The sequence below is a fragment of the Bos indicus genome, chromosome 1, assembly GCF_029378745.1.
Source record: "Bos indicus isolate NIAB-ARS_2022 breed Sahiwal x Tharparkar chromosome 1, NIAB-ARS_B.indTharparkar_mat_pri_1.0, whole genome shotgun sequence".
Classification (NCBI taxonomy): Eukaryota; Metazoa; Chordata; class Mammalia; order Artiodactyla; family Bovidae; genus Bos; species Bos indicus.
The window spans coordinates 3,501,760-3,520,196 of record NC_091760.1 but is presented as its reverse complement, the minus strand read 5'-3'; the positions used below and the strand labels follow the sequence as shown (position 1 = coordinate 3,520,196).

The window sequence follows — 18,437 nt, the reverse complement described above, 5'->3', positions numbered from 1 at the left end:
TCAAGCAAGCTGTTTTACAAGTTTACATGATATGCTATACATTGCAACTGTATTTTTTTGGAAAGAAAGATTTACTTTTAGAAGCAGCAGCAGAACCCAAGAAAGCAAAAATCTGTACCCAAACTGGCATCTCTCCCCACCCTCATCAAAAACCTGCAGCAGGCAAAGAAAACTTTGAAAAACAATAAGGTCTGGTTAAAAGGAAATAAAAGCATGACCTGTGAGGTGAAATACAATGAGGGGGTTATCAGAATCTTCTTTTGAAAAAAAGAAAAAAAAAAAAAAAAAGGTTGAATCTGAATTATTGCAAGCAAACAGATCCTGATCAGCTGGGTTGAGAGAGAAGACTTACAGAGCACCGCTACAGCCCCAGACTCGAACATGAGACATTCTTCCTTATGCCTGGTTTCCACTATGAGGCTGAAAGGTGGGGGATCCAATTTGTGATAGATCCGAAATCCTTTGCTGAACGCCATTCTCCTTTCTTCGGAGGCAGCCCTGTGAAAATCAAGCAAAGCAAATACAGCTAATGTTTCCTTCTGCAGCAAGGACTGCAAGCCACCCCGAAGTCCTCCCCTGCTAGGTTTTGATGGGGGGGGGGGGGTGGGGGTGGAGCGGAGGGGGTGCGGAGAGAGCTCGGGGACAGAATGGTTTATTCCAAAAGATAAGTCGTCACTTAATTTTTTACCGAAAAGCAAGAGGGAAAGTGGTCTCACAGCAAGGCAAGACAGGGTTCTCATATCACTCCAAGTTCCAAGAACGGTTTGGTTAAGATGAGTTTCCCCTTTCTGTTTACCAAAAAGGAAAAAAAAAATGAGTCTATTTTCGCTCGGGAGTGGTTTATCAGCTTTCTGCTTCGGGATTTCTCACTGCCGTTTGAAAGGGAAAACGATTCGGAAACTTCAAACCGATCCCCTGGGCTGGGGGGCGCGGGGGAGGAGACGAAGGTGGGAAGGAAGGTGAACAGGGCTGATTCAAAGCTCCTTAGGAGTGAGAGAAGGGAAAGGATTATCCGACACCACAGGAGCTCCCGGGGCGGGGAGCGGCGGTGAAGAGAAGCCGCACAAGCCCAAGCCCGGGGCACCGCCGCTGACGGGTCCGGGGGCCGGTAAATATCAATGGCCACCCGGGGTGGGGAGAAGAGTGACGACTCGGGACTGGACCGGGGCTCCTCGGGGGGTCCCGGGCCGTCGACAGCCCGGAAAGCGGCTCCTTCTCAGGCCAGGACGCAAGCGCCTGAGCAGCCCCATCCCTCCATTAAACGCCAGAAGAGACGACCCGGCGCTCAGACGGACTCGCTGCCTTTCCCGCGGGCAGGCGCGCTGACAGCCGCTGTCACCTCAGTCATCCCTCCGCCCGGCGCGGCGCCCCGCATAAACCCGGCGGTCCCCCACCCACCCTGCCTGCCTGCCCTCCCGTACCCGGGCTGCCGGCGGTGGCCGCTCACCGCTGCCGCCCGGGCTGCGGAGGCGGAGACTGCTCCGGGAAGCGCCGGCCCGCGAGCCCCGCAGCGGGTGGGTCTGGCCGCAGCCGCTCCCCGCCCCCCCACAGGCCGGCTGTCTCACCTCTTCCTCCGGCTCCTCCTCCTCCTTCCGCGGCCGCCGCCGCCGCAACCGTCACTTCCGCTCCGGCGCGTCCATCTCTTCCGCATTGCGCCGCGGCCGAGGGGCGGAAGGCCCGCCCCCTTAGCGGGGAAGGGGCGGGGTGTCGTGGGAGGTCCCGCCCCACTCCCTGACTGCCCCCGCGGGTCGCTTAGCGGTGAGCTGCCCGCCGCCTCCGCGCGCAGCGACCTTCGCTTCGGGCGGCGTGTTTCCCCAGGCGGCGGCTGCAGGTCCCACCGCTGAGGATGCCGGGAGAGCGAGGATGCGGCTTCCCCCGCCTGCCCTCGCTTGGTCTCCTCAGAGCTTACCGACCCTCCCCTGGGGTGCCGGGGAGGGACTCTGAGGAAAAACTTCGGGGGCTTGCCCCAATAGGGTGTCAGGACCACCCCCCGCCTCCCGCACCGGCCTAACGGGCTCGGGGTTAGGCCTGGGGACGGCAGCACGCCGGCCAAGCGGGCAGCGCCTGAAGAGCTGTCCATGGTGTCTCACGGCGTCTGGGTAGGTAGCAGGAGAAGAGCTGGTTGCCCGCTTTGGAACAGCTGTTTGCTGCAGTTTTCTTGTGTGTTCTGGAGCTCTCAGGAGCACCGTAAAAGAGTTGTCTGCTGTCTGAAATCACAAGCCAGGATCTCGAGACTTCCACACGGCCGTACTGAGGCCCAGGCAGTAGCTCTGGGTCGTCACCCGATGGCGAATAGCTCTCGCCAACCGTGTAATTTCACAGCTCAGGGCATCTTATCATTTCACCCTATCCTCATTTTTCAACAAAGCATGCTTCCTGGATAACATCAGTTTGCCCTATGGACTTCTCAGTCCATTTCCACTTAATAGACCTAAACTTGGGAATGAAGTCAAAACCCACAGGGTCAAAAGGAATTGGAATAAACTCAAAAGAACTCCGCACCTCGGGAAATCATTTCCTCTTGCTTTCCTCTTTCTTTGCCCCTTCCTCTTCTTGTTTTTATTAACAACAAAAGCAGAATTTAAATTTAGTGTATTGCACAAGATCACTTTCTCCTCCAGGCCCTGTCATGTGACTTAACATTTTTTCATCCATTTTAAAGAAGCTGAAACCATCCAGGTTTCAGGATACCAAAGTAGCTATAAATCATAAGCAAAGAAACCACTTCTTTTATGGAAGGAAATATGCAAAGACACTTGGGTTTAGTTTGAGGACCGGAGGGGATTTCTCTCATTTAGTACCATCTCCTTAGAAAAACTGTTTTTGCTCTTTGTAGTGCTTTCTAACTGGAGAAGGCAATGGCACCCCACTCCAGTACTCTTGCCTGGAAAATCCCATGGACGGAGGAGCCTGGTAGGCTGCAGTCCATGGGGTCACTAAGAGTCGGACACGACTGAGCGACTTCCCTTTCACTTTTCACTGTCATGCATTGGAGAAGGAAATGGCAACCCACTCCAGTGTTCTTGCCTGGAGAATCCCAGGGAAGAGGGAGCCTGGTGGGCTGCTGTCTATGGGGTCATACAGAGTCGGACACGACTGAAGCGACTTAGCAGCAGCAGCAGCAGCAGCAGCAGCAGTGCTTTCTAACAGTAGCCTCAGAACTAAACTCATTAAGACACTCTACTGGTCCATGGTTGCTTTTTTTTCCCTCTCCAGAAGAATCTATTTCTTTTATGGCCACACCCTGTGGCATGCAGGATCTTAGTTCCCTGAGATCAGGGAGTGAACTGAATGTGGCTGTTAAAACCGCAGCCAGTTTTAACCACTGAACCACCGGGGAAGTAACCAGAAGAATCCATTTCGATTGGAGGTTGCACTGGACAGAGAAAAATGAAATAGGAGTGAGTGAGAGTGGACTTTTTTCTTTTTTGCCTTTCTAGGTATATTACTCAGAGAAGGTAATGGCACCCCACTCCAGTACTCTTGCCTGGAAAATCCCTTGGATGGAGGAGCCTGGTAGGCTGCAATCCATGGGGCTGCTAAGAGTCAGACATGACTGAGTGACTTCACTTTCACTTTTCACTTTTATGCACTGGAGAAGGAAATGGCAACCCACTCCAGTGTTCTTGCCTGGAGAATCCCAGGGACGGGGGAGCCTGGTGGGCTGCTGTCTATGGGGTCGCACAGAGTCAGACATGACTGAAGCGACTTAGCAGCAGCAGCAGGTATATTACTTGTATAGCCCCAAAGGAATAGCAGATAGATAGGCACCAGAAAAACTTATGGAAGGTTATGCCTTCAGGAAATGTGTTGATGTAGTTGAGTATGATGCTGGCAAGTTGTTCTTTTTCTTTATGACAGCTGAGACCCAGAAAAGTTAACTTGTTAAAAATTACTCAGTGTGATGATAAAATTTTTTTAAAAAATTAAAAGAACAAACAAAAAAATTACTCACTTTGAAGTAGGGCTGGGACCACCAACCAAACTTGCCCACTCCATATCAGTGCTAGGTTCTTTTCAATGATCTGCCTATTCCTGATTCCTTTGGATTTCAACTAAGGACATTTAGGTCAACATTTCTTGGTTCTGGGTCTGATTTGCTGCTTTTTTCTTTAAATTAGACTGGACTCTTTTTCAAGAGTTGTCAGAAGGCCACAGCTTTACCAAATCCTTTCAAAACAGATCATTGTAGTCATGAAATAAGCACATGCTCAGGGTTTAAAAACATACTTATGTTAGTCGCTCAGTCATGTCTGACTCTGCTACTTCACGGTCTGTCCATAGAATTCTCCAGGCAAGAATACTGGAGTGGGTAGCCATTCTCCAGATCTTCCCAACCCAGGGATGGAACCCAGGTCTGCCTACATTGCAGGCAGATTCTTTAAAAACATAAGTGCCATTTTATCAGTGACTTTTTAAAACCGTCACTCCTTGTTTATCTTGTCTTTTATTTGTACTTCTATATTACAACACTTGAAAGTAGCTGGCCAAATTGTCACCAAATTTGAAGTTTGGAATGGGCTGACTTTAAAATACAGGTTAAATGGCATATACAAACTTCTCAGTGAAGTCCTAAGGGCCTAGGGAGATGGGCTGACAAAATCTTGACCCTTGAAAATGAACAGCGAGGCCTGTGGTTGAATGAAAAATACTACCTCCTAAAGATATCCACATCCCCCAGAACATATGAATATTAATTTATGGGGAAAACAAGTCTCTGTAGATATGTTTGTGTTAAGGATTTTGAAGTTACTTTGGATTATCTGGGTATTCCCTAAGTGCAATCACAAATGTCCTTATAAGACAGCAGAGGGAGACTTTACACACATACATGCACACACTTACACACACAGAGACAGTATGAAGACAGAGGTAGCAACTACAGCAATGTGGCCACTAGCCAAGGGATGTCAGCGGCCACCAGAAGGCAGGGAAGATTCTTCCCTGGAGTCTTAGAAGGGAGCACGGTTCTGCAAATATCTTCATTTCAAGCCTCTGGATGCCAGAACTGTGAGGAAATGAATTTCTGCTGTTTTAAACTACACTGTTTGTGGTAATTTGTTACAGCAGCCACAGACAGCTATATAAGACAATGTAACTTTCCATCAGGAGAGAAACTGAGATCAGTAAAACAACCCAATAGATGTTTAAGACAGCTCCCATAGCTTCGATGAATTGAAGGCAAACACTATGATTTTTAGGGATTTCCCTGGTGGTCCAGTGGTTAAGAATCTGCATTTCCAGTGCAGGGGGCATGGGTTCCATCCCTTGTCAGGGCACTAAGATCCCACATGCCAAAAAAAAAAAAAAAAACCCAACGTGATTTTTAAATGTTGGGTTTTGACCAAATTATTCTCCCATGGACAATTCCCTATATCAGGTTGAAATATACATTTGTTGTTTCTTTAGAAATGATTGATTACCCCAATAACATAAAAAATATACCATATGCTACAAGCTATTAATTTTGACATATCTACCACGTATATTAATAGTAGCCTACTTTTCCTGGATTTCCTTATCAAAAATGCTAGAAAGCATTTGGTAAATTTGCGGAATGTTAACAACCCGATTCTGTTATCTTTAATAGCTTCTTTCAGGTTACAGAGACAGATACAGATCTTCATATCAAGATCTGCAAAGATCCATTAGAAAGGCATGGATGACTCCTTGTAAAAGAGAAAACAACGGTCTTGAAGAGCAACACAATGGTAAGTTACAAATAGCATTAGCTATTTGCTTTGAACAAGTTCATAGTAATCAGTGAAGGATAAGATTTTAAATTGGAAAAACAGAAATTTTGTCAGTTAAAAATATATAAGTTTGAGAGCAGAATCATTGAGAATAAAATCAAAAACATCAAAGACTGAAAAACTGTTCACACATACCAGAGTTAAGGATATTGCAACTGGAGCATACAGGGAACTTGTATGTGACAAACAGGCAACTTGTGACACTTGTTTTCATTCGTAAAAAAGAGACCCACACAAGGGAGCTCAGTGGTTTGTGTTAATGATATACAAGGATTCTTGTGGAAATCAAAGGACCAGAGCCATAACAGGACTTGGCCTTCCCAAGATCAGAGTGGTAGGATGTTCATTGTTCAGTCTGGCTCTTGGTCCCTACACAGCAAGCACTGTGGAATTTCAACATCTAAAGGTACAGGTAAAAGGTAAGCTTTCATGGTCAAACTGCTTTTGTGAAGTAGCTTAAAATGGTTTCTACAGGATTTGTCAAATCTTTTATCCTTTATCATGTATTTTGAATTATCAAGCATGGGGAATAAGGTACATTTTCCTAAATATCTTTTTAAAATTTACTTTATTAAGTTGATCTACAATGTTGTATTAATTTCTGCTGTACAGCAAAGTGATTCAGTTATATGTACATTTTTTACATATTTTTTCCATTATGGTTTATCATATCATATTGAATATATTAATAGTTTCCTGTGCTATATAGTCGGAGAAGGCAATGGCACCCCACTCCAGTAGTCTTGCCTGGAAAATCCCATGGACAGAGGAGCCTGGTAGGCTGCAGTCCACGGGGTCGCTAAGAGTCGGACACGACTGAGCGACTTCACTTTCACTTTTCACTTTCATGCATTGGAGAAGGAAATGGCAACCCACTCTAGTGTTCTTGCCTGGAGAATCCCAGGGATGGGGGAGCCTGGTGGGCTGCCGTCTATGGGGTCGCACGGAGTCGGACACGACTAAAGCGACTTAGCAGCAGCAGTGCTATATAGTAGGACCTTTTCTTTATCCATTCTGTGTGTTAAGTTGCTTCAGTCATGTCCAACTCTTTGCAACCCCATGGACTATATGTAGCTCACCAGGCTGAGCGAGTCCATGGGATGGATTCTCCAGGCATGAGTACTGGAGTGGGTTGCCATGCCCTACTGCAGGGGAGCTTTCCTGACCCAGGAATTGAATCCACATCTCTCTAAGTCTCCTGCATTGGCAGGCAGGGTCTTTACCACTAGTGTCACCTGGGAAGCCAATATATATAGCAGGACCTTGTTCTTTATCCATTATAAAGAATGGATTTTTACAACTGCTAATCCTAAACTCTCAACCCAACCCCACCAAACCATGGGACCACAGGTCTGTTCTCTGTGACTCTGTTTCTGTTTCATAGCTAAGTTCATTTGTGCCATATTTCAGATTCCACGTATAAGTGATATCATTTGGTCAGTATTTGTCTTTCTTTCTGACTTTGTTGTTGTTCAGTCACTAAGTCATGTCTGACTCTATGAACTACAGCACACCAGGCTGTCCTTCACTATCTCCTAGAGTTTGCTCAAACTTAAGTCCACTGAGTCAGTAATGCCATGCAACCATCTCATCCTCTGTTGCCCTCTTCTCCATTTGCCTTCAATTTTTCCCAGCATCAAGGTCTTTTCCAAAGAGTCTGCTCTTCACATCAGGTGGCCAAAGTATTAGAACTTCAGCTTCAGCATCAGTTCTTCCAATGAATATTCAGGGTTGATTTCCTTTAGGATTGACTAGTTTGATCTCCTTGCAGTCCAAGGGACTTTCTGACTTCACTGCTATGAATATTGGGGTGCATATCTTTTTGAATTTCAGTTTTGTCCCTATGTGCCCAGGAATGGGATTGCTGGATCAAATGACAACTCTCTTTTTAGTTTTTTAAGGAAACTCCATACTGTTCTCCACAGTGCTGCACCAATTTGCATTCCCACCAACAGTGTAGAAGGGTTCCCTTTCTTCCACACTTTCTCCAGCATGTTACGTGTAGATTTTTAAAATGATGGCCATTCTGACCAGTGTGAATTGGTACCTCACTGTAGTTTTTATTTGCATTTCTCTAATAGTGACATTAAGCATCTATTCATGTGCCTGTTGGCCATCTGCATGTCTTCTTTGGAGGAATGTCTATTTAGGCCTTTTGCCCATTTTTTGATTGGGTTTTTGTTTACGTATTTTGGAAATTAAGCCCTTGTCAGTCATATCATTTGCAAATATCCCAATTTGTAGGTGTCTTTTTCTTTTATGGTTTCCTTTGCTGTATGAAAGTGAAAGTGAAGTCTCTCAGTTGTGTCCGGCTCTTAGCGACCCCATGGACCACAGCCTACCAGGCTCCTCCATCCATGGGATTTTCCAGGCAAGAGTACTGGAGTGGGGTGCCATTGCCTTCTCCCCCTTTGCTGTATAAAAACTTGTAAATTTGATTAGGTCCCATTTATTTTTGCTTTTATTTCTATTACCTTGGGAGACTGACCTAAGAAACCACTGGTATGAATTGTGGTAGAAGATGTTTTGCCTACATTCCCTTCTAGGAATTTTATGGTGTCATATCTTATATTTAGGTCTCATTTTCCTAAACATCGTTTAAAGTAACAGCCCCTGAACTGGTGAACCACAGTATACATTCTGAGAAACGCTTTGCTAGGCATTTTCCTCGTACTGGATGAGTCTAACCTCTGAGCCTCTGTGAGAGTTAGGGGTGATGGGGTTGGGAGGAAGCCAGTACAATAACTGGGGCTCAGAGGTCCAGAAGCAGGCCAGTGACCAGTCAACATTGTGTATCAATACTGATTCCACGTAACAATTTTTAGCCTGTCTGCCTTTGCTGAGCAATCTGCAGTCTCTTAGAAACTATGAACCCAATGCCCAGAGACAGTTCTTATTTTCATTTACTTGAAACAACAAAGTGTTCTTTGTCATAATCAAGGAATGGCAACACTCCCTTTACTACATGGATATTTTAGTGTTAGAAATGAGAAGAGTCATTGTAACCATAAAAAAACACAATGTAGCAACTGACATTTTCATATTGTATCTTGCAGCTCTAAAACATATGACTATTTTTAGGAGGATGTCATAATTTCAAGGGAAATTCTCATTTAAAACAAAATTAGGCATTTGTCCAAATGCCCTGAACTATATGTGTTTATAGAGGGTAAAACATTTATAATAAATCGTACCCCACAAACCTATCTTTAAAACAACCAGGGAACTCTGTATTTTAGTATATTCTCATGAGGAAGTCACTTAAGATTCCTGAAAATTCTGGGCCAGTTCTGGGTGATGAGGTCATCACTGCAGACAACTCTGGTTCAAGTCAACTGCAGCCTTGTGAGAGATGACACGGATCATACCTGTTTTCCTGAAACTAGGAAGCTGGTATGTTCAACGTGAAAGCATGCTCCTTTACATCTCCAAAGAGTGGCTGTGCTCCTCAAGAACTGTCCTCTACCCCTTACTGAGCTGGTAGAGACACAAAGGCAGGCCAGCTCCTGGAAACACAAAACTCCTCAGGACCATGACTTTGTACTGAGGAATCCGTCAGCCTTGCTCAAACTTCCTGAGGACTCCACTGATGTCTGACACCTTCCTTAATTCCTTCCCACTCACCCTCAGAGGTCACACTTGCTCACAATCTCTTGGCTCTAAAGCTCTCTCAGCCTCCTCCCGCTCCCTTCTCCTTCATTCCCATCATCATTTCCACCCCCCAAATCTCTTGTATATCCAATGCCATCTCAGGGACTGCTCCCCAGAGGACCTGAACTAACACACTGGGGGACTTACCCTCCCCCTCCTTTCTTTGGCCAAGGGTTGCTCCCAGAGGTGGTGGACCCTCTAGCCTGTAGCACAGGCTGAGAAAGGCCTCCGGCAGAGCTGCAGGTGTTTGCACCATGACATCAATAAGGATGTGGCTCACCAGCATCATCTGGTACACAACAGTAGTTATCGGTCTTTATGACTGTGGTTTATAGTATCTCAATAACTTTCCTTTTCGAAAACCCTCCTCATCTATTTTGCAAGTATTTTGGAAGACTGCGCCAAAAGAAAAAACTGAAAAGACAAAAACCTCAAGCTTTATTAAAATGTCACCCTCTTTTAAACATTTGACAATTTCCTTCCTAAGAAAGAATGTCCTTTACCTATTTCAGGAATAAAAAACTTCTGGTTGAGATATGAGAACTACTTGTTTAACGCACAGTTCTATGCTAAATTCACCTTATACCAAACTCATTCCTGAAAGTATAAGAGCCTGATGGATTTTATAGGATGAAGAATCTGAGTTTAACTTCGAGTCCTTAAAAGCAGATATAGGAAAAGTAATCAGTCCAATAGGTTTCGAAAAACAAATTTAAGGCACAAATGATGTGCATGTCATATACATATATACATGTTTATATATTTTAGTACACTGAAGTTGAGAATAAGCCTTCTATTTTAGTTCTATTTAGTAGGCCACTGAGTTGTAACAAAATTTATTGAGAATGAATCTGTAGGGATACGCAGTGTTCCTACAATAAAGATAAAATTGACAAGAGCAATAAAGAGTGCATGACACTGTTCTAAATAGTATTTGACTTGACCAAGGCTACTCATGCTAATGATCTCACTATATTAGTCATTTGAAATGCTCTAACTAAAATTAGTCACCAGCCAAATACAACAATGGTTCTATTTAAAAATTAATTTAATGCTTGGCTAAAGCCTAATTACATATGTAACTATCCAACAGTAGTTCTTAATTTCCAAAAAGTTCCTCTTTTGAAAATCACAGAATCATTTACAACATGGTATAAATATTATAGGGCTTCCCTGGTGGTTCAGTCAGTAAAGAATCTGCCTGCAATGTGGGAGACCTGGGTTTGATCCCTGGGTTGGGAAGATCCCCTGGAGGAGGGCATGGCAATTCACTCCAGTATTTTTGCCTAGAGAAGCCCCAAGGACAGAGGAGCCTGGTAGGCTACAGTCCATGGGGTCTCAAAGAGTCAGACACGACTGACCAACTAAGCACAGTACATAAATATTATAGAAGACCATGGATATTAAACTGCCTGGGTGTGGGGAATCAGCAAAATGTGTTCTTTATTGCATATATAACTCACATATGTGGGATTTTAAATATAATGCTAGACTACTAAAATACAAATGCATGTATTTAAGCTGGTCAGGGAGTAAAATCATGAATGAGACAGGACAGTCAGCCCAAAACCATGCAGTTAGGTTGTGGGTCTATTATTTCCAGAAATGAAATGTCTGTGTTCTCTTCAGAAACCTATGTTGCATATATTATTTAGAGCTCACATTAAACGAACAGTTGACTGTAATGCTAACTCAAGGAAGAAAAGTTCACCATTCACCAATGACTAAGTCCACACTCAACTCTCAATTTTAAGGCAGCACAGCTTCAGTGACAGCAACTGCTAACCAAAAGTGATGAATAGTCACTTGCCAGCCCTTTTGTTGCAACAGTGTAGTAATTTCCCTAAGACAATTTGCTACTGACTAATTTTTCTGCTGTTAAAAGGCTTGCTCTGTAGAAAAACACCACAAATTTCCAGTGTGAAAGTAACTCCATGGTGGTATAAATATACATATGCATAACTATACAATATACACTGCACCCATCCTTTACAGAGAACAATTAACTGAGAGGGTTAATTTAATTGACCATATAAAATACTTCTGTAAACAAAGTATGGCAGGCAGTAAGGAAACCATTCATAGACTTCCTAGAAATTGAATTCCTTTCATTGTGAAGAAACTGCATTTAAGGACACAGTATTGAATATTAATAACATTCTTTGTATTAAAATCAGTCAATATTTTACAGTTTAAGAAACTTTACATATATACAAATTTTTTACACTGGGAATGGTATTAGAGCAAATAGGCTTTTTTTTAGTCTCAAAGATCTATTTTCCTTCGATCAAAGACTTAAATTCTTTCACATTGTGGTCACTTGCAACAGACATAGCATGATCCAGAGCTCGAACACTTGCAAGGAGTTTTACTATCTGTTTTATGTTTTCTCTAAAAAAGAAAAAAGGAAACAGAGATAAGCAAGTTATAGCATGTGAAAAAAATTAACCATATTAAAAAAGAAAAAACTTTCCTGTTTAGATGAGTAGCCAGAAAAAGGACTCATTTAAAAAAAACAAAACACCCCACATCTTGTTCAGATCCATGATTTTCATTTATATCTAGAAAGGAACGAAAGCAATCTATTGCCTAACTACTTCAGAGGCCAGCCACCCATTCCTTCCAAACCCAAGTCCTAGCTCTTCCAGAATATACCAGGAACACAAATTGTATTTGTGAGTATTCATCACCAATCTATCAAGATCCAGCATAACTTCCATTTCTCTAAAATCCAATAATAAAGTATAATCTGGCTTCCTTTATCACCTAGCTACAAGTCATTCTCAGCAATTCTCAAATTTTAGCATACATCAGAATTAGCTAGAGGAGTGCTGAAACACAGACCACCAGGCCCCTCCCTCGGAATTCTGTTCAGCAGGTCTGGGGTGAGGCCTGAGAATCTGTGTCTCTAACAAAGCTCCCAGGTGATGCTGCTGCTGCTGGTCCAGGAAGTACGTTTAACATTAGTTTGAGTCAGTGTGACATTGTCAGTTGTCTCTTCTCTATAGAACTGTAGTAAGCACCTTTCTGGGAAGGATTATAATTTGTAAGATGTTGTGACCCACATGGAGCCTACTTTATGTGCACTGCACACAGCAGGTATTTAAATAGTTGCTAAATTCTTTTCTGTAGAAAAGTGAATACTGTTTGTTTATATTTAAACTCCCCAAAACACTGCAACCAACACCAAAATGATATAAAACTTAACATAGAACACAAACATCCCCAAATTGGGATATAACCTTCAATATACTTGGGGTTTCAGTGGCTATTTTTTCTTGGGTTTATATCTGTAAAATGAACCTCGAAAGACCAAGATGCATGACATTCTAAGAGTCTATAGTCTCCTCAATTTTTCATGGGGGAAGGCAGAGAAAATAATGATTCATTCATTCCCCTTACAGCTGGTGCTTACTAGAAGTAAGTCTTCCCTTAATATTTTCATGAATAAATAACACACTGAAAAAAGATTAAGTAAGAGTTGCAAAAGTGAAAAATACAATGCACATTTTTGGCAGGTTTATCAATATGAAGTCAATGTACAATTTAAAGTAAAATATAAACATGTCTCTACCAAAAGCATTTTAATAATACTAGACCAACAACTAAGACTCTAGATCACTGTTTCATTCAGTAATTATAAATAATTACCTTGCATTTCTTTTTTCCACATCAGAGCACCCAATACTGTTTCTGTAAATTGTATCTGCTAAGTGTACAAGGTATCGACAGAAGTTTTCTAACTGAGAAATAGTTCTTTCTCCTTTAAGATTCACGAACCACTGCTTGGGGAAACAATTAATTACCTATGGAAAAGAAAGATGTAGAACAGTTAAAACAAAAATAAAGTGTCTAAAAGCCAAGTCTAGACAACAGGTATAATGTATTTAACTGGAAGATATGCTATTGAGCTATGTATTAACTAATCACTTAGAAGGGATATTCTTTTAAACCAGATTTTCTACATAAGCTATACAAATATACTTGGATATACTCTAATTTTAAACTTTGACAGACACCCAAAGTAAAAGATAATTTCTCCAAAATTTAAGTACATTGGGGACATAAAATTGATAACTAACTGCCTCACTTTCCAGTCTTCCAAGCCCTACATGAATTGAGCTGACCTTTTGTCAGCAGTTTTTGATGTAATAATATGTATAGCATAAACACCAAATCGCAGCCCCTCCCCCGCAGAACCGTTCAGTCAGCAGGCATCCATGCCGACAGCGGGAGCCACACCAGCCCAGCACAGGGTGGAGAGAGCATCATGCCAGAGGGGCAGCCTAGGGCAGGCACCTAAGCAGGGCCAGCACGGCATGGCAGCAACTCGGCATGGGGAACCGAAACCTGAGCAAGGGGAAGCCTGTTCCCACTTGCGAGAAAGCGGCCAGTGGGCAGACAAGGCGCCCCACCGAAGAACCTGGGGATGCTTGCAGAAACAACGGATTCGAACTGGGCCAAGCAAGTACCAGGTGTGCCTGGAACATCGTGCCAGGAAACAAAGAAATGCTCCCCCAAATTAGAAACAAGGTCACAGAGGTCAACCTGAAGGAGCCCCTACTAATCAAGTCTAGTACAATTCTTGCCAAAGATGCAAAATGTGAATATAGCCATGAGAGAATATCAGAAAAACCCAAACTGAAGGACATTCTACAAAAAACTGGCCTATCATTTTCAGGGGTATCAACGTATGAAGGTCAAGGAAACCTTCAAATGACAACTGAATGGAAAGGATGATCTGGAAATTTCTTTTGCCAATTTCTTTGGATATTATTGAGACAGCTGATAAAACTTGAAAAGAGCCCTAAGAATTAGGTGACAATATATAAATGTAATTTCCTAATGTTGATGTTTATACTGTAATATACAACAAAATCTATGTTTACAGGAAACAAGACACAAAAATATTTGATGGTGAGGGAGTAAGTCAGAGAATTACTCTGACATGGTACAGGTCAAAAAGCTATACTGTACTTGCAGAATTTAATTGTATTATTGTTTAAAAATTAAAAAACTATCAAAATTGTGTATATAACACATGCATATAAAGTAAACTCATGTATAGTAAAACAAAATTAACTAAAATTACTTCTTAAATGAGAAAAGAAACCATTTCTTTAGTAACACTTAGAATAGTATTCATTCAACTGTTATAAAACTATCTCCAAGTTAAAACTTTTATTAGTACCTACAAAAATAAATATTGATATAGATAGATGGATAGAAGGATAAACATAGACATACAACAGCACAAATTTTTACATAAAAAATGCTAAGGGGATTTGGGACCACCTGGGCGGCAAGCTGACTGTCAACATTACAGCAAATTCAATAATCAAAGGGGTTTTCATAAATTCCTCAAATCTCTTCAAACAAAACAATTCATCTTAACGTATATGCTTTAAAAACTACAATATGTGTCATTTAACTCACATTTTGGGCTTTTTTGATGCTGTCATCTCCATATTCTGAATTCTGAAAAGCCATGAGAATGTATCTATTTAATAAACCGTCTATTGATAATTCCTGAAGAGTTTTGTTTGAGAAAATGCCATACCATTGAAGAAAATTCCCTAAGAGCTAGAAAGAAGAGAAAAATTATTTTTCCCAGTTCCAGTGAGATATAATTGACATGTAACATTGCACAAGTTTAACAATTTAAACATATAGTGATAGTTAAAATATATATTGTGAAATGATTACCACAAGTTTAGTTAACATCCCTCTCTTCACAGAGTTACACATCTTTTTTCTATTCTCTTAGCAATTTTCAAATACACAGTACACTATAGTTAATTACAGTCATCATGTTGAACTTTACATCCTGGATGTTTGTATCTTTTGATTACTTTACCCCATCTCCCCATTTAGACAGCATATTAAAAAGCAAAGACATTACTTTGCCAACAAAGGCCCATCTAGTCAAGGCTATGGTTTTTCCAGCAGTCATGTATGGATGTGAGAGTTGGACTAAAAAGAAAGCTGAGCACCAAAGAATTGATGCTTTTGAACTGTGGTGTTGAAGAAGACTCTTGAGAATCCCTTGGACTGCAAGGAGATCCAACCAGTCCATCCTAAAGGAAATCAGTCCTGAATATTCAGTGGAGGAACTGATGCTGAAGCTCCAATACTTTGGCCACCTGATGCAAACAGCTGACTCATTGGAAAAGACCCTGATGCTGGGAAAGATTGACGGCAGAAGAAGGGGACAACAGAGATAAGATGGTTGAATGGCATCACCGACTCAATGGACATGAGTTTGAGTTAAACTCCAGGAGTTGGTGATGGACAGGGAGGCCTGGTGTGCTGCAGTCCATGGGGTCGCAAAGAGTCGGACTCGACTAAATGAAATGAACTGAACCCCACCTGTTGCAACCACAAATCAGATCTCTGTTACTACAAGTTTGTTTTTTTGAGAAGGGAAGAAAAGTACTGAGAGGCAATGTAAAGCGATTAAATTAAGTACATACAAAGTAAATTACTTACACACTAAAACACCTTATGAAATACCATGGACCATGTCTTGCCCAAGCACTAAGAAGCAGTTTTGAAGGGCCTGAATATTTCCTAGAATGACTGAGATGTACTAAACTTTAAATAGCCACACAGAGTTAGTAGTTACTGTAGTGGACAATGCAGGTAAGAACAGTTTCCATCATAACAAGTACTGGCAGAGAAGTGATTATTCTTAGATAAATGTCCGCCCTTGAAAATCATGAAAAACGTCATAGTCCTATGACTATGCCAAAAGATGGAAATTTTCTTTCCGACTACCATATTGCATGCTTCCCTGGTGGCTCATTGGCAAAGAATCCACCTGTAATGCGGGAGACTTGGGTTCAATCCCTGGATTAGGAAAATCCCCTGGAGAAGGAAATGGAAACCCACTCCAGTATTCTTGCCTGGAAAATCCCATGGACAGAGGAGCCTGGCAGGGTACAGTCCATGGGGTCGCAGAATCAGACACCACTGAGAGACTAACCTGTAAGACTTGCATGTTTACCAGACCTCATGAACCAGGACACTGGAAGCTACTTAAGCTCAATACCCAAAAGTCCCCACGCATTCTACCATAAATACTTCTATGTTCTCAGTATCTCTCATCCTAGGAAATACAACATTATCCAACAAATCAAGCAGGCCACAGCCGACATGTCACTCCCAGCCTCTCCCTCAAGCTGTCTCACCCCGCCCCCACCCCTGCTGTCCCTTCTCTCGGTCCCCGCTGCCATGCCCCTAACGGAGGCTGCCGTCATCTCTTTATGGCTCAGGGACAGCTCTTCTCAAGCAGGGTCTGTGACAGAACTCAATCCTACAGAAAATGATCTGCGTAACTCTTTAGTTTTCCCAAGGATGGGACAAACTAATACCATTCCAGATACATACACGATAGAGGCCTGAGGGCACCAGGACCTAAGTGTTTGTTCCCAGAACCGCAGTTGAGAATAACTGCTGAAGAGTCAGACTGGCCTGAAGGAGACTCCCATCTCTACCAGTTAACAAAGGAGTAAGCCTGGGTAGGTGATTCCGCACCCCACTGTCCCATCAGTGGAGTTAAGCTCACAGGACTGTTGTGAGGATTCAAGAGAATATAATCTGAATAAAGAGTGTGGTACAGCGCTTGGAACACAGTAAATATGTGGTAAGTACTAATTCCCATTTTCATTATTACCATCTTTACCTACTTCAAACCATTATCTCCACACAGCAACTGCAATATCTAAAAAATGGCAATATTTTGCAAGTCACCTCCCTACTTAAAAACCCTTCCACGACCCATATAAGGGCAGATGATTTTCAAAAGCAAATGAATTTAATAAAAGATCATCTTTTCAACAAAGTGTGCTGGGGCAAATGAACCTGAACAACCAGGCCTCATGCCATATATAAAGATTAACTCAAAATGGATCACGGACTTAAATGTAGAGCTTAGCCATGAAATATCTAGAAGAAAGGCTAGAGAAAAACTTAGTGGCCTTGTGTTACACAAAGATTTTTCAGATGTGACATGTAAAGCACAATCCATAACAGGATAAAATAGTAACTGGACTTCATCAGAATGAAGAACTTCTGAGAGAATGAAGACAAGCTACAGACTCAGGGGAAAAAGTTTGCAAATCATGTATGTGAAGTATTTGTATCAAGAATACAAAACTCAAAGCTCAATAGTAAGAAAACCCAATTTTTTAAAATGGGCCAAAGATTTGCAAAGATACTTCACTAAAGAACATGAGTGTTAGTTGCTCAGTTGTGTCCAACTCTTTGCAACCCCATGGGTTGTCACCCACCAGGCTCCTCTGTCCTTGGAGTACTCCAGGCAAGAATACTGGAGTGGGTTGCTATGCCCTTCTCCAGAGGATCTTCCTGACCCAGGGATCAAACCTGGATCTCCTGCACTGCAGCCAGTTTCTTTACCATCTGAGCCACATACAGATGGTAAGTAAGCACATGAAAACATGCTCAGCATCATCAGTCATTAGGGAAACACAAACCTTAACAAGACCTGAACATACACTTGGAGAATGGCTTAAAAAATAAAAACCCTGAAAGATACTGAGGTGTGTGAGAAAGAAATAGAACACTAATACTGTTGGTTTAGAAAACAGCTTTCAGATATTTACCTAATAATCTAGATATTTATCAAACAGAAATAAAAACTTATATACCCAGAAAAACCTGTATGCTGACAGGTTTATTCATAATTACTCCAAACTGTAAACTATCTAATGGATAAAAAAATGCACCAAAAAATGGTATATCCAGAAGAATCTGAGAAAGGATATGATTCAGTATAACTGAATCACTCTACTATACAACACTGTCAAGTCAACTATATTTCAATAAAAAATTTTTAAATGCTATATTCACCATTTGAAGACAGGAATGAACATAAAATAACACTAAATCATGAATGCATTATGTTACATGAATGCACCCAGATTCAAAAGGCTAACTAGTATATAATTCCATTCCTAAGACATTCTTACAAAGAAAACTATAAGACAATAAAAAGGTCTTAGGAATTGGGGG

The 18,437-nt window shown here is 42.0% G+C and overlaps 2 protein-coding genes across 13 annotated transcripts in view; both read right to left on the bottom strand.

The window, feature by feature from the left end:
* SYNJ1 (synaptojanin 1) overlaps positions 1 to 1,684 on the bottom strand; it is a 90,971-nt gene extending 89,287 nt beyond the window's left edge. For all 12 annotated transcript variants that reach the window (XM_070785660.1, XM_070785685.1, XM_070785680.1 and 9 more), the window contains exons 1-2: positions 1,566 to 1,684; positions 353 to 498 (exon numbers count right to left, since the gene is read on the bottom strand). In XM_070785660.1, the coding sequence (XP_070641761.1) occupies positions 353 to 498; positions 1,566 to 1,651 (232 nt within the window). In that variant the 5' untranslated portion in view covers positions 1,652 to 1,684. The remainder of the gene's footprint in view (positions 1 to 352; positions 499 to 1,565) is intronic.
* An 8,141-nt stretch (positions 1,685 to 9,825) lies between these two features.
* Positions 9,826 to 18,437, bottom strand: part of PAXBP1 (PAX3 and PAX7 binding protein 1) — a 32,998-nt gene continuing 24,386 nt past the window's right edge. The window contains exons 16-18 of the mRNA XM_019964941.2: positions 14,841 to 14,987; positions 13,056 to 13,210; positions 9,826 to 11,795 (exon numbers count right to left, since the gene is read on the bottom strand). Of these exons, the coding sequence (XP_019820500.2) occupies positions 11,678 to 11,795; positions 13,056 to 13,210; positions 14,841 to 14,987 (420 nt within the window). The 3' untranslated portion in view covers positions 9,826 to 11,677. The remainder of the gene's footprint in view (positions 11,796 to 13,055; positions 13,211 to 14,840; positions 14,988 to 18,437) is intronic.